At 58.3% G+C, this 15,683-nt stretch overlaps 1 protein-coding gene across 3 annotated transcripts in view; it reads left to right on the forward strand.

Moving 5' to 3' along the window:
* PAX7 (paired box 7) overlaps nt 1–14,992 on the forward strand; it is a 134,571-nt gene extending 119,579 nt beyond the window's left edge. For 2 of the 3 annotated variants that reach the window (XM_036396245.1, XM_036396248.2), the window contains exons 8-9: nt 9,788–10,034; nt 14,877–14,992. In XM_036396245.1, coding sequence (XP_036252138.1) covers nt 9,788–10,034; nt 14,877–14,992 — 363 coding nt within the window. Of the gene's footprint in view, nt 1–1,626; nt 1,693–9,787; nt 10,035–14,876 lie in introns of all 3 variants that reach the window. The other variant, XM_036396244.2, reaches the window with a different exon arrangement.
* Nucleotides 14,993–15,683: the final 691 nt, after the last annotated feature.

A 15,683-nucleotide genomic window follows, 5' to 3' on the forward strand; every position in this document is an offset into this window, starting at 1 on the left:
AGATTTTGGTGTCCCAGAGCTGAGTTTGGGGTCCCAACCCAGGGACCATGGCTCATGTTTTGGAGCAGAGTTTGGCATCCCAGAGCAGAGATTGCTGTCCCAAAGCCAGGGACCATGGCTCATATTTAGGAGCAAAGATTGGTGTCCCAGAGCAGAATTTGGTGTCCCAAAGCAGAGTTTGGTGTGCCAAGGATGGGGACAATGGCTCGTCTTTTGGAGCAGAGTTTGGTGTCCCAGAGCCAGGGACCTTGGCTCGTGTTTGTGAGCAGATTTTGGTGTCCCCGAGCAGAGTTTTGTCATTGTAATGGGGTCCAGACCAGGTGACAAGTGACATAGACTCAAGACATTCGCAGAAGGCTAATTTCACTTTATTAACAAACCCATTGCTTTTTATACCCTAATTTGCTGCAGGTGGACCTAATTGATCCTTTAATTAAAACAGCATCACCACTGGCTAATTAAGAAACCACCCTTTGGTAAACAAATCTCCATAACCCATTCCGCATGTTCACAACACCAGGTGCAGCAGGTTAAGATAAGATTTATTTATAATTCTTTTCTCTGATCTTCTCACAGCCTTTCCCAGGACGATGCCTGGGAAAGTTGTGTTTCTATGGCCAGAGAGAGCTGCTGCCACAGAGTTTGGTGTCCCAGGCCAGGGACCGTGGCTCGTGTTTGTGAGCAGAGATTGGTGTCCCAAGGACAGGGACAGCGGCTGGTGTTTTGCAGCAGAGATTGGTGTCCCAGAGCAGATTTTGGTGACCCAAGGCCAGGGACAATGGCTCATGTTTCCAAGTAGATTTTGGTGTCCTAAAGCAGATTTTGGTGTCCTAGAGCAGAGTTTGGTGTCCCAGGCCAGAGACAATGGCTCGTGTCTTGAAGCAGAGTTGGGTGTCCCAAAGCCAGGGACCATGGCCCACGTTTGTGAGCAGAGATTGGTGTCCCAAAGCACAGTTTGGTGTCCCAAAGCCAGGGACCACAGCTCACATTTTGGAGCAGAGTTTGGTGTCCCAGAGCAGAATCTGGTGTCCTAGAGCTGAGTCTGGTGTCCCAGGCCAGGGACTGTGGTTTGAGTTTGTGAGCAGAGTTTGGTGTTCCAAGGATAGGGACAGTGGCTCGTGTTTTGGAGCAGAGTTTGGTGTCCCAAGGCAGAGTTTGGTGTCCCAAAGCCAGGGATAATGACTCATACTTCCAAGCAGATTTTGGTGTCCCAAGCAGAGTTTGGTGTCCTAAGGAGAGGGACCGTGGCTCATGTTTGCGAGCAGATTTCGGTGTCCCAAGACAGATTGCAGTGTCTCAAGACAGATTTCAGTGTCCCAAAGCAGCATCTGGTGTCCCAGAGCAGAGTTTGGTGTCCCAAGGCAGGGACTGTGTCATGTCCCCACACCAAGCAGCTTCTAACTCAATTCTCGCTCTTCCCCTCCCTGTCCCACTTCTCCCGTGGGATTTCTCGGAGCCCTCAGCAGATGTTTGACCCCGCAGTGCTCCCGATTCCCTCGATTCCCTCGTGGGATCCCCGCCGCTCCCCCCAGAGCAGCAGCCGCCCCTCTCCCCTCGGGCCGAGCCCTTTGCGCGTAGCTCAGCGCCTTTCCTCAGACCTTGTCTGTGATTTGTACATCCCTACAGAAGCAGGGTGCCCAAAACAAGATGCAGTGCTCCCGCTGGAACCTCACCATAGCCCTGAACAATCAGGTAACAACCTCCCACCCCCGCTCCTCCTCCTCCTCCTCCTCCTCCTTGTCCCTCGCAGCCCCCGCAGCTCCATCGCATCCCCGGCTCCATCCCACCCCCGGCACCTCTCCATCGTCGGTGTGTGGCGCTTCCCATCCATCCGGCGAGCAGGGCCATTGTAGGGCGCTCATCTCCATGTCACCTGCCGTGTCCCCGAGCCGTCCCCGCGCTGCCACGGTGTCCCTCGGGGCTCTGGAGCCGCGGGAAGCGCCGCTGCCGGCCCGGGGTTGCTTGGTTGCTGTTTGGGGCTGCTCTGGTGTCCCAGGGGCGCAGGGAATGTGGGATTCAGGCACGTCGTGTTCCGTTCCCAGCTCTCCACACCTTTTCCAGCTGAGGTTTGGGGTTGGAAATTGGGATTTTGCAGCTCCCCAGCAGCAGCTCTGGAGCCGGCCCCTATCAGGAGGAGCCGTGGGGTTGTGGGGGCTCCTCCACTGCTCCCCTCGCTCCTGGAAGGGGGATGAACACCCGAGGGGCTGAGGCCGGGGATCAGCCCTGGGTTTGCCAACCTTGAATCCCCCAAAATCCAAGTGGAGGCTTTGATCACACCTGAGAGAGGCAGGGCCGAGCTCGAGGTCAGCGGGGTCGCCCTGGAGGGAATGGCTGGGCTTGGGAAACACCTGCAGGGTCCTCAGGAGCACCCAAACCCCAGAGCACCTCAGAGCACCCAAACCCCACCACAGGCTCCAGTTTGCTCCAAACCCTGCCTGGCAGTGCTGCTGCACGCACGGAGCTGCAGTGACAGGATCAGGGATTTTCCAGGTGCAGGAAGGGTGAAGCACCCTCTGGATCTGCAAAGCAAATTTAGGGGGTGCTCGGTCTGGAATGCTGGGATCCAGCTCAGCTGGCTGCGGTGATTTAGAAAATATTTGAAATTAATTGCTTGGTTTTGTGAGTGCAGTGTTAGCGATTGCTACACAAGCCATTTTAGTCCTACCTAGGGGCATATTTGCATATATTTATCCTCCTTTCAAGTGGAGATCTTTGGGGAAAGTGTATTTATCTCCTCCTAACTCTTTCTTCGGCTTTCAGCCATCCTACAGTCCCCTCTTCATTTTGTTCCCATTTAATGTATGTGTGGAATAATCGACTCTTCCTCTTCCCGCCAAGTGGAAATGAATCCACAGAGATCAAAAAGCTTTAATGTGGGGAAGGGTTTTTCCTTCTGCCACGAGCAGGGTGAGAGGGAAAGATGGGCAGGATGGAGCTGGGTGCCCCCAAAACTGCCTGGGAGGGCAGGGCACGACCTGGAGAGGAGCTGGAGCAGCCAGGGGTGGAGGTGACCCCAGGAGGAGCTGGGAGAGCTTTGTCCTCCCTAAATCCCAGGGATCCAGCGGGTTTCCCAGCAGGAGGGTTTGCTGTGCCCGGGGAAGGGAGGTGGGAACAGCCCAGGAGCTGGAAGCTGAGGAGATTTCAGCCTGCCCTGCAGGGAATTTCCTGGGGCTTCTTGCCTGGTGTGGCCCCAAAAAGTCCAACAGATCCCATTCGTTGCCAGCCAGGGAGGGTTGTCCCCATTTGTCCCCATTTGTTCCCGTTCCCAGGAGAGCAGCACCACAGCCCCAGGAACCACAGGGCAAGGAGCCCTTCCCAGGGTGTCCCTGGATGTCCCCGGGTGCGTCCATGGATGTGTCCCTGGATGTGTCCCCGCAGTATCCAGGGGTCACCTGGGGATCCTGGGGAGCTTCAGGGACAGGGCAGGAGCTGTGGTCACTCCAGGATATCCCACAGTGAAGGAGCTGTGGTCACTCTGGGATGTTTTAGGGCAGGAGCCGTGGTCATTCCAGGATGTCCCACAGGGCAGGAGCTGTGGTCACTCTGGAGCTGTTTTAGTGCAGGAGCTCTGGTCACTCTGGGATGTTTTGGGGCAGGAACTGTTGTCACGGTCACTCCAGGGCTGTTTTAGGGCAGGAGCTGTGGTCACTCTGAGGATATCGCACAGGGAAAGAGCCATGGTCAATCTGGGATGTTTTAAGGCAGGAGCTGTGGTCATTCCAGGGATGTCCCACAGGGAAGGACCTGTGGTCACTCTGGGGCTGTCCTGTAGGGAAGGAGCTGTGGTCACTCTGGGATGTTTTAGGGCAGGAGCTGTGGTCATTCCAGGATGTCCCAGAGGGCAGGAACCATGGTCACTCTGGGGCTGTCCCACAGTGAAGGAGCTGTGGTCACTCTGGGGCTGTTTTAGGGCAGGAGCTGTGGTCACTCTGGGACTGTTTTAGGGCAGGAGCTGTGGTCACTCTGGGCTGTTTTAGGACAGGAGCCGTGGTCACTCTGGGCTGTTTTAGGGCAGGAGCTGTGGTCACTCTGGGGCTGTCCCACAGTGAAGGAGCTGTGGTCACTCTGGGGCTGTCCCGTGGCTCTCAGCAGCCACCACGGGGCAGCCCCAGCTCTGCCAGGGCCAGGCCTGGCACCAGACCCGGCTGCTGCCCTGCCCTTGTCCCTGTGTTATCTGTCCCCATCACCCGGGTCCCCTCCGGCCCCCTGCACCCCAAAAGCAGCTCCTGATTGCCCAGCTGGAAGGTCCTAATTGCGCTTCCCTCCCCAGAGCCGCTCCTTTATCATAAAGGGTGCACATTTCCCCCGCTGCAGCTTCCGCGGCCACAGGCCCCGAGGGCCAGCTCAGAAATGGAGGGAATTAATTACATTTTTTTAACTCCCCTCCTTTTATAGCAGGGGAGAGAGCGATGAAACGTCCCGGGGGGAGCGGGGGGAGCTGCTGGGGAGGGTGGGGAGGGAGGGAGCAGCAGCAGGAGGTGAGGGGGGAGCTGCTGCTTTCATCCAGGAGGGTCTTTGTGCACCAGCCCCACACCCCAGGACCTCTCCCCGCTCATCCCTACCCAGGAAAGGCAGGGATGAGGCCCCAGGCAAGACTCAGCCCTAAATGCGAGCCCAAGGGTGGATTTGGGCCAGGGGAAGGGAGAGGATGAGGATGGCAGGGAGGGAGAGGGCCAGTCCTGCTGTCAGTCCCACTGATGGACAGCGAGCAGATCCCCCTGCAGATAAACCCCGGCAGATGTGGAGCGGGCATTGATTTTTAGTCAGGGATGATAATGCACCAAGAAGTCATAAATTAGAAGGCAGCAAGGTCAGAGAGGGAAGGGAGAAGGACTTTGCATTCTTGAGGAGGGGATCCAGAGTTCAAAAGTGGCCTGGAAAATGAGTTTCTGCAGCTGGAAGGAGAAGGCTGGGGACACGGGCACAGGAGGGCTCTGCAGGGTTTGCCCTGCTGGGTGGAAGGAGGGAACAGGAACCTCTGGTTCCCTCTTGATATCCCAAACCCCTTCATGTCCTGGGCTAGGAAAGTCAAATCTGAACTTGTGCAGAGCTCAGGGAGCTCAGCCCCAAATCCCCCTCAGCCTGTCTGGGAAGGGCAGGGGCTTCCCGGCCCCAAATCCATCTCAGCCTGTCTGGGAAGGGAATTCTCAGCCCCAAATCCCCCTCAGCCCATCTGGGAAGAGGAATCCTAGCCCCAAATTCCCCTCAGCTTGTGTGGGAAGGGAATCCTCAGCCTCAAATCCCTCTCAGCCTGTCCTGGAAGGGCAGGGGCTTCTCGGCCCCAAATTCTTCTCAGCCTGTCCAGGAAGGGGATTCTCGGCTCCAGATCCCCCTCAGCATGTCTGGGAAGGGAATTCTCAATCCCAAATCCCCCTCAGCCTGTCCAGGAAGGGCAGGGGCTTCCCATGGTCAGCGTTCTTGGAGAGGGACCGGACAATTTTGGGGCTCAGCTGAGCTGTCAGGGTCCCCTCGGCCACCCGAAATCTACAGGAACATCCAGCTGGGATGAATCCCCCGTCCCAGAGGCAGCCATTCCCCATCCTGGCAGGGCTGGGAGGGAATCCCGGTGTCCTGGTGGATTCACAGGGGGAAATTCGGCCCCCTAAGCTGTCCCTCGGCAGGGGAACCTGCAGGGTTCCCAAGGGGGAGCAGGGACCGGGAGCTCCACAGGGCTGGGAGGGGATCCCAGTGTCCCAATGTTCCCCTGTGGAATTCCAGAGGGAAATCCAGCCCTTCCTGGCCCACTTCAGGCCGGGCTGAGCTGTGCCTCGGCAGGGCAGCGTCTCTGCAGGGTTCCCGAGGAGGAGCAGGAATTGGGAATTCAGCGGGGCTGGGAGCGAATCCCGGTGTCCTGATGGATCCCAGAAGGAAATTTGGCCCCTGAGCTGTCCCTCAGCAGGGCAGTGTCCCCACAAAGGCTCCAGAGGGGGAGCAGGAATTGGGAACTCACAGGGATGGGAGAGAATCCCGGTGTTCTGGTGGATTCCCAGAGGGAAATTCAGCCCCTGAGCCGTCCCTCGGTGGGGCAGTGTCCCTGCAAGGATCCCAGAGGGAGAGCAGGAACTGGAAGGGGGCTGAGGGGAATCCCAGCGTCCTGGTGGATTCCCAGAGGGAAATTTGTCCCTCTGAGCCGTCCCTCGGTGGGGCAGTGTCCCTGCAGGGGTTCCGGAAGGGGAACAGGAATTGGGAATTCAGCAGCGCTGGGAGGGAATCCCGGCGTCCTGGCGGATTCCCAGAGGGAAATTTGTCCCTCTGAGCCGTCCCTCGGTGGGGCAGTGTCCCTGCAGGGATCCCAGAGGGAGAGCAGGAACTGGGATCTCCCAGGGCCGGGGCTGCTGGAGCCAAGGCCGGCCTGGAGAGGCCCCGGGGGCAGAGCTGAGCTCAGGCACAGCTCCTGATTCCCACCAATTGAACCCAATTCCTTTTTTTTGTGGGATTTGTGGAAGCCATCTGCCCCGCTGCCTGAATTTGGAGTGTGAATCTGGGTTTCATTTGCCAGCCTTGCTTTACATCCCCCTTTTTTTCCTAAAAGGAAGTGTTAATGTGGCTCTCCCCGCCTTGGGGAGCCTCGGGTCCTTTTCTCGGGGTAATCAGGAGCAGCTGGGGCACGGCGGGGCCGGGAGGGAGGGAGCAGAGCAGCACAAACCCCGCAGCTCCCTGGGCCATTCCTGAAATCCTCTCTGCACCTGCGGGGCCAGGCAGCACTGCCAGGCCTGGACAGCTCAGCGAGGGCGAGGAGAGAGGGCAGAGCTTCCAGAAATAACTCACAGCCCCCACGTCCGTGTTTTCTGTGCGTTTGTTGTTTTAAACCAAAGCCGGTTCTGCTGGTGAATTCACTCCGGGCGTGCCCGGGGCTCTGTGTGAGGGCCCTGGGTGTCCCTCAGGACACAGCCCCAGCTCCTCCAGCCCAGAGGAGATGGGGGCTGATCCCAGGCTCTGGGCTTTAGGGGGAGCCCACAATTGACTCTGCAGCTGGGAGAGCCCCCAGGCTGCCCTTCTGGGATTTCCCCACTCTGCAGAGCCTGGGGGGTCCGTGTGGCACCCCCAGGACTGCTCAGCACCCCAGTCCTGGATTAAGCCACTCTCCTGAGTGTTAAATGTGCTTTCCTCTCTTCATCCCCAGTCCCGTGGGAGCCCCACGGGGGCGTTTTTAGGTCTGAACATTCCCATGGAAGCACCTCGGGGTTTAATCCCTGCCACGAGGCTCTGGAGAGCCGATCCAGGCTCTGCTAAGCTCGGTGTGGGGGCAGCTGAGCCGGGCTTAACTTTGGGGGAGCAGCAGAGAAGTCTGAGCTCAGAGCAGGGCGGAAAGGCTGGAGGAGGAGGGGTCAGTGAGGCAGGGATGGGGGGAACGAGGCACGGATGGGAGGGAACGAGCCAAGACTTCAGGGGGAAGGAGCCAGAGATGGGAGGAAAGAGCCTGGAATGGGGGGAATGAGGCAGGGATGGGGAGGGGAAAGAGTCTGGGATGGGGGAGAATGAGTCTGGAATGGGGGGAACGAGCTACGGATGGGAGGAATGAGCCTGGGATGGGGGAACGAGTCAGGGATGGGGGGCAACGAGTCTGGGATGGGGGGAAGGAGCCAGAGATGGGGGAAAATGAGCCAGGGATGGGGGGAAAGAGCATGGATGGGGGGGAATGAGTCAGGGAATAGGAGGAAGGAGCAGGGATGGTGGGAAAGAGCCAGGAATGGGGGTGGAATGAGTCAGGGATGGGGGGAATGAACCAGAGATGGGGGAACGAGCCAGGGATGGGGGGGGAAGAGCATGGATGGGGGGGAATGAGTCAGGGAATGGGGGAAAGGAGCAGGGATGGTGGGAAAGAGCCAGGGATGGGGGTGGAATGAGTCAGGGATGGGGGGAATGAACCAGAGATGGGGGAACGAGCCAGGGATGGGGGGGGAAGAGCATGGATGGGGGGGAATGAGTCAGGGAATGGGGGAAAGGAGCAGGGATGGTGGGAAAGAGCCAGGGATGGGGGTGGAATGAGTCAGGGATGGGGGGAATGAACCAGAGATGGGGGGAACGAGCCTGGGATGGGGGGGAAGGAGCCCCGAATGGGGGAAATGAGCCAGAGATGGGGAGAATGAGCCAGGGATGGGGGGCAATGGGCCATGGATGGGGGGAACGAGCCCGGACCTGGGGGAACGAGCCAGGGATGGGGGGAAATGAGCCTGGGACGGGGGGGAAGGAGCCCGGAATGGAGGAAATGAGCCAGGGATGGGGGGAATGGGCCAGGGATGGGGGGAAGGAGCCCTTCCCTCTCTCAAAGCTCACTCCGTGCCCCAGCCCCACGGCCAGCCCAGCCCCACGCTCGGGGTTAGATGGATTTTCCAGGGTTTTACCCAACCCCCTCCACCCCCCGCTGCCCAGTTCCCCTCCCGGACAAATTCTCCTGGCGGAGCGGAGCCGGGAGGGGATTTTCCATGCAGGCAAAGCGTCTTTGCAGCGCTCCCGAGCCCTTCCGGGGGGAGGAGGAGATGCTTTAGAAAGCAGAGGCCAGCTCGTGGCTGGGCATTCACCCCGGAGCCCGCTGGGGCACGGAGGAGGGGCCGGGAAGGTGTCGGGGTGAGCAGGAAGGGGAACCTCGGCCCCATAAACCCCCCCAGTGTCCTCGCCGAGAATGCAGCCCCGGCACAAAAGCTCACCAGGCCGCTGCTGGCGGATAAAGGGCTCATTTTACCACTTGCCAGGCTCCAAATATTTCCAATTTGCCACTTTAATTGATGTCAATAAGGTTATGCTAAATTCGGAGATTTGGAGCCGCTCGGCATCTGAGCGCCGGGCGGGCCCCCCGAGGTGACCGTCCCCTGTCCCCGCTCCCCCCGACACGACCGAGAGGCTTCAGGAACCCCCGGCCCTTCCCCTGCCAGCCCTTTCCACCCTTAACTCGGAATTACCCCGGGGAAATTGTGCTGATCCCTGGCGGGAGCGGGGTCCCCGTGTGAAGGGCAGAGCATCACCATCAGCTCAGCCCCGGGAACAAATCTGGCATTTTTGCTGCCAAAAAAAAAAAAAAAAAAAAAGAAAAAAAAGGAAAAAAAACACCAACAAAAACCCAATTAGTTCATCTGGTTCGGGCCTCAAAGCAGGAAGATTTTTTGTGTGCAAATTCAATTACATTTTCCACTGGAACACTGAAAGGAGCCGGACCAGGACCTGTTACCCTTTAACTTTTGGGGCCAAAGAGACCTCGGACGTTTCAGCCCCTGGAGCTGCATCAAAGGCAGCGAGGGTTTGACCTGCTTTGCTCGGGGACCTTTGCAAACCTGACTTCCCAACAACGGGAAGATTTTTTTCCTCACCGTCCCTTTGGGAAAATCGGGATTTTTCTCCTGGTTTTCCGTGACCCCTCTGCTCATCCCTGGCAGGGCAGCAAAATATCCCCAAAAACCCGAGTGGGCTGAGTGGAATTGTTGCATTCTCCCCGTGCAGGGCTCCAAGGGGAGCCCCGGCGGGGTTTGGGGGAGCAGAGCTCGGCTCTTCCATGTGGGTGCTGTCCGTCCCAAAGCGCCACTTTCAGGGCCGTTTTTGGGGCCGTTTTCGGGGCCGTTTTTGGGGCCATTTTCGGGGCCATTTTCGGGGCCGCTTTCGGGGACGCTTTCAGGGCTGCTTTTAGGGCCGTTTTTGGGGCCGCTTTTTGGGGCCGCTTTCAGGGCTGCTTTTAGGGCCGTTTTGGGGGCCGCTTTTGGGGCTTTCAGGGCCGTTTTTGGGGCTGTTTTGGGGGCCGCTTTCGGGGCTGTTTCCCTTCCGGCCAGCCCCTGACGGTGCCTCGGTGTCTCTGCAGGTGATGAGCATCCTGAGCAACCCCAGCGGGGTCCCGCCTCAGCCCCAGGCCGATTTCTCCATCTCTCCCCTCCACGGCGGCCTGGACAGCACCAACTCCATCTCGGCCAGCTGCAGCCAGCGCAGCGACTCCATCAAGTCCGTGGAGAGCCTCCCGACCTCGCAGTCCTACTGTCCCCCCACCTACAGCACCACCAGCTACAGCGTGGACCCCGTGGCCGGCTACCAGTACGGCCAGTACGGGCAGAGTAAGTGCTGGGAGCAATTCCCCCTTCCCGGGAAGGGCAGGAGCTGGGGAGGGACTGGGGGTTGGATTTACGCACCCAAGTTCTGCATTTTTGGGTGAGAGACCCCTGGAAGTTTGTCCTGCTGGAAGTGAAATCTGCTCGTGCGTCGCTCCTCCCCTCGCAGGTGAATCAAAAGTGCAGGGAAATGTTTTAGGTGAAGTTTTCTGTCAGGAAAGGGCAGCTCCCAGCGCCTTCTCTTTCCCCAAAACCACCGGGACTGGCTCATCCTGCTCAGCCGGGGGAAAGCTGGGCTTTGTAAAGCCGAGCTGAGCTGAGCTGAGCCTGCCCTGCCCTCCCCAGGCCGGGGCTGGGAGCTCTTCCTGCAGAACGCGTTTGTCACCAGGGCTGGGGCCGTGGGACAGCTGGGCTGGGAACCCTGAGCTGCCCTGGGACAGGGACAGCGTGGCCCGGGTGTTGTCCCTGCTGGGTGACAAGGACAGCCCAGTCAGGAGTGACAGGAACAGCCTGGTCAGGGTGGTGGTGTCCCCGCTGGGTGACAGGGACAGCCTGGCTGGAGGTGACAGGGACACCCCAGTCATGGGGTGCTGTTCTGGCTGGACGACAGGGACAGCCTGGCCAGTGGGTGTTGTACCTGTTGGGTGACAGGGACAGCCTGGCTGGGGGTGACAGGGACACCCCAGTCAGAGGTTGCTGTCCTAGCTGGGTAACAGGAACAGCCTGGTCAGGGGGGGTGTTGTCCCTTTTGGGTAACAGGCACAGCCTGGCAAGAGGTGACAGGCACAGCCTGGCTGGGTGAAAGGGACACCCCCCAGAGTGACAGGGACAGCCTGACCAGGTGACAAGAACAGCCTGGTTGGGTGGCAGGGACTGCTCAGCCAGGTGACAGGCACAAGGTGACAGGCACACCCTGGCAGGGTGACAGGCACAGCCCAGCTGGGTGACAGGCACAGCCCGGCAGGGTGACAGGCACACGGTGACAGGCACACCCCAGCTGGGTGACGGGCACACCCGAGCAGGGTGACAGGCACACCCGAACAGGGTGACGGGCACACCCTGGCAGGGTGACAGGCACACCCCAGCAGGGTGACGGGCACAGCCCAGCAGGGTGACAGGCACACCCCAGCCGGGTGACAGGCACAGCCCCGCGGCCGGGCTGTTGTCACCTGCCGCGTTGTGGCGGCCGCGGGGCGCTGGCAGCGCCGCTGAGCCGCGAGGGTTAAAGGTGCATCCTCTTCCTGCGGGCTGCCCGCAGCGTGTCCTCGGTGACCTTTCCTCCCTCGGCCGCGGCTCCGGCCCCGCTCTGTCACAGCCCTTTAATGTCCTTAACGCGCGGCCTCAATGAGAACCGGCTGTGGCGGCAGACGGGATCAATAGCGGCCCCCCCGCCCCTCCTCTTTTTGTTTGTCGGGAGTTTGATCTGTGACCCCTCGACCTTCCCCTCGCTTCTGGATGCGGGGCTGGACACACGTGCTATTGATAAAAATCTTAAACAAATTCCGATACCATGTATTTCCAATAAAGATTCCCTTGGGCGAGGCGTTAGTCACACCCGTGTGTGTAAAAAATAAAATAAGGGGGCGAGCTGCGTTCGGCGGAGAGGGGGAAGGAGAAAGGAGGGTTTGTGTGGCTTCGCTGCAGGAATTTTTGCTCGCACGGTTTGCGTCGTTCCCCGGGCCCCCCGTGCCCGTTTCTGTCACCCCGTTGGTGACGAGCTCTCGGTAATTAGCGCTGCCCGGAGCAGCCCCTCACGTGCAGTTGACCTTGGAATAACATTTTTTCCTCCCTTTCCCGGTGCCTCTTGTGCTTTGCAGATAATTCCAATTCCGCCTCCTTTTTTGGGTTCTTCACTTCCCTTCAAATTCTGTTTTAACGCCCGTCGGCGTGAGGTGACCCCGCGGGGTCATTTATTCAGATCAGGTGCTCCTTCCTTCTCTGGTGCGGCACAAGAGCATCAAAAACTCTTTTTAGGTGCTAAAATATATTAATTGCATATCACAAAACATCTGTTGGATTATATATAATGTCATGGCGCATATAATATTATGTAATTAATGGTATATAACTAATATAAATGGTATAATATAATAGTATATATACAATATAATATATAATATATTATATTAAATTATTGATGTTATGTATATTATATATTATAAAATATATAATATATATTATATATTATAAATTATATATTATATGTTATATGTTATATATTATATACTAAATACTATAGATTATATAAAATTATTATATTATATATATTATATAATATAGATTATATAAATTATATCATTTAATTAATATAAATTATATTATAGGAATGGGGGTTATGGGCTTGGGGCAGGCTCTGTGTGACAGGACAACCGCAGGATTTGGGAATTGGAGAATCCCTCTCCTCCCGCTTCTCCTTATTCCCAGTTTTACACAAACAAACCCAGCCTCACTTTCCCTCTCACTTAAACAAACAATCACCTTCCGTAAATTTCTGGGTTTATTTTGGCTTCTGCCCCGTTAAACCAACAAACCCCATCCCTGATTTCTGACCTGGCATCCCCTGGTGCCTCTGGGTTCTTCCCACCGGCGCAGCAAGGAATGTTTGGGGTTTTTTGGGAGGATGGGATCGCCATCCAATTCCCAGCCTGTCGGGCTCGGCTCGCAGGGGACGGGGCTGGACAAAAGGAAATGGCCTCAAACAGCACCGAGGGAGGCTCAGGTTGGATTTTGGGGGAAATTCCTGCACGGAAAGGGGCTCAGGCACGGCATGGGCTGCCCAGGGAGATGCCATCCGTGGGATTGTCCCCAAAAATGGATCCAGTGCCCGGAGACAGCATTTGGGGATGGGCAGTGCTGGGCTGAGGTCTGGACTCGATGATCTCAGGGGGCTTTTCCAGCCTCCCTGACCATTCCAGGATTTTGTGGGCTCCACCTGCTCGCCCCCCTCCTTCCCCCAGGGCCACCCAGCGCGGGTGACACCGGGGACAGAGCCACCACCGCACACCGGAGCGGTGAAACCCCTGAAACATCCGGGAAAGCTCTGGATGGGAGCTGGGGGAGGGAGCCCGTGGAAGGCGGAGGGGGCGCACCCAGAACTCCCGGGTGTGCTGCTGCTCCCGGTGGGTTATCCCGGATCGCTCCCGCTGGGTTATCCCGGGATCGCTCCCGGTGGGTTATCCCGGGATCAGTCCCTGTGGGTTATCCCGGATCCCTCCCGCTCCCGCTGGGTTATCCCGCATCGCTCCCGGTGGGTTATCCGGGATCGGTCCCGGTGGGTTATCCCGGATCCCTCCCGCTGGGTTATCCCGGGATCACTCCCGCTGGGTTATCCCGGATCCCTCTCGCTCCCAGTGGGTTATCCCGGGATCGCTCCTGGTGGATTATCCCAGGTCTCTCCCGCTCCCGGTGGGTTATCCCGGGATTACTCCCACTGGGCTATCCCGGGATTACTCCCACTGGGCTATCCCGGGTCTCTCCCGCTCCCACTGGGTTATCCCGGGTCTGTCCCGCTCCCGGTGGGTTATCCCGGGTCTGTCCCACTCCAGAACCGCTCCATCCCTCCCGGCGGGGAGCGGGGCCGGCAGATCCTCCGCTCCCAGAGGCCGGGGCCGCGTTAATGATGCCGGTGATGGAACGCGGGAGCGTGAAGGGAATTCTAATGGATCTGCCAAGTCTAATCAGGATTGGTGCGTGGAAGGGGCTCCTCTGGGGCCCGCCGCTGACAGGACGTTGATGGCTGAGATTTGTTTACTCATTGGCAGCGATCGGGCAGCTCCTGCCAGCTCCTGATTAATCTAATTGGGGCCATTAGAGGCGCGGAGGGGGACTTTGACTGAAGCCCGGCTAATGAGCAGTGTCACCGTCCTGTGCCAGCCCTGTCCCCTCACCCCGGGGCAGTCGGGACCTGCCGTCCCCTCGGGGCCGGGGCTGCTCTCCCTTCCCAGATGGAAGCGAGGGAAGAGGTTTCGGTGAGATGGAGGGAGGCGGGCAGAGCTCGCAGCAGCGGGCGAGGCAGGTGCGAGCCCAGGGCTGGGCAGCCTCCAGCGAAACCTCTGGAATCGCATCCAGCAGCATCACCCGGAGCGGCAGCCTGGAAGGTTTATCCCAAACCTCCAGGCAGCTCCTTCAGAACGCCCCTTTTCCATGCGGAATTTTTGCTCCTTTCAGGTGTTTGTGGAGAGAGTCGAGGGCCTCCCCTCGGCTGTGCTGAGCCCCACAGCAGCTCCTGGCAGTTGCAGCTTGGCTCTGAACCCCTTCCTGGGAGAGCAGGAGGTCCCTGCTGTGTGTGACAGCCCCAGCTTGGCTCTGAACCCCTTCCTGGGAGAGCAGGAGGTCCCTGGTGTGTGTGACAGCTCTGGGCTGTCCCTGCTGCCCTGCAGCTCCTGGCAGCCCCAGCCCAGCTCTGACCCTCCTCAGGAAAGCAGGAGGTCCCTGCTGTGTGTGACAGTGCTGGGCTGTCCCTGCTGCCCTGCAGGACCTGTCCTCCTCCTGACAGCCCCATCCCAGCTCTGAGCCCTTCCCAGGAGAGCAGGAAGTCCCTGGTGTTTATGATACCCCATCCTAGTTCTGAGCCCTTCCTGGGAGAGCAGGAGGTCCCTGCTCTGTGTGACAGCCCCAGCCCAGCTCTGAGACCCTCCCCAAAAGAGCAGGAGGTCCCTGGTGTGTGTGACAGCCCCAGCCCAGTTCTGACCCTTCCTGGGAGAGCAGGAGGTCCCTGCTCTGTGTGACAGCCCCAGCCCAGCTCTGAGCCCTTCCCAGAAGGTCAGAAGGTCCCTGGTGCTGCCCTGCAGGGCTGAAAGCCGGCTCACTGCGTGTCCCCCGTGTCCTCACTGTCCCTTTCCCCCGCAGCCGCCGTGGATTACCTGGCCAAGAACGTCAGCCTGTCCACGCAGCGCCGCATGAAGCTGGGCGAGCACTCGGCCGTGCTGGGGCTGCTGCCGGTGGAGACGGGCCAGGCCTACTGAGAGCCCCAGGCCAGGGAGCCCTGGAGAGCCCCAGGCCAGGCACCTCTGGAGACGCCGGCTGCCCCAGGGATCCTCCCTGCCCGTTCCACCCCAGCTGCCGAGGAGATGGGAAACAGGGGGAGCTCTCCCAGGATCCAGCTCCTCCAGAACATTCCAGAGGCAGGTCCAGCCTCTGGGCCTGACTCCTCCTGTGGCCAGAGACCACGGGCTGGGTGCATTTATCAACCTCAATCCAGCCCTCCCTCCAAAGCCCCTGGCCACAACATTCCCACGCTCCAGGACTTTCCATTCCCTAGGTAGCTGGCATAGTCGAAGCCAAATTGAGCGCTTTGGGGTTTTTTTCTTTGTAAAAGAAAAGAAAAACTTTCATTTTGGTTCCTTTTCTTTCCATTGCTGTAAATTTGGTGAATGTTGTATAGGAAGGAATAACCCAGCTGAGCATTAAGGGTGATGTAAATCGGGACCACGGAAGACCTATGGACCAAAAAATAAGGACTTGTTTAAAAAACAAACAAACAAACAAACAAACAAACTGCAAAGACAAATGAAAGCAGAAAAACATTTATTCAAGGGACAGCAAATTTCCCCAGCCCAGCCTACCCTCTGTTCTCACCGGTGGCTTCCCAGATCACTGCTGAGCAGGGCTGGGGTGGAATTCCAGGCAGCCTGGGACCTTTGGAAAACAGAAACG

Source organism: Molothrus ater, chromosome 23 (assembly GCF_012460135.2).
Source record: "Molothrus ater isolate BHLD 08-10-18 breed brown headed cowbird chromosome 23, BPBGC_Mater_1.1, whole genome shotgun sequence".
NCBI classification, from domain to species: domain Eukaryota; kingdom Metazoa; phylum Chordata; class Aves; order Passeriformes; family Icteridae; genus Molothrus; species Molothrus ater.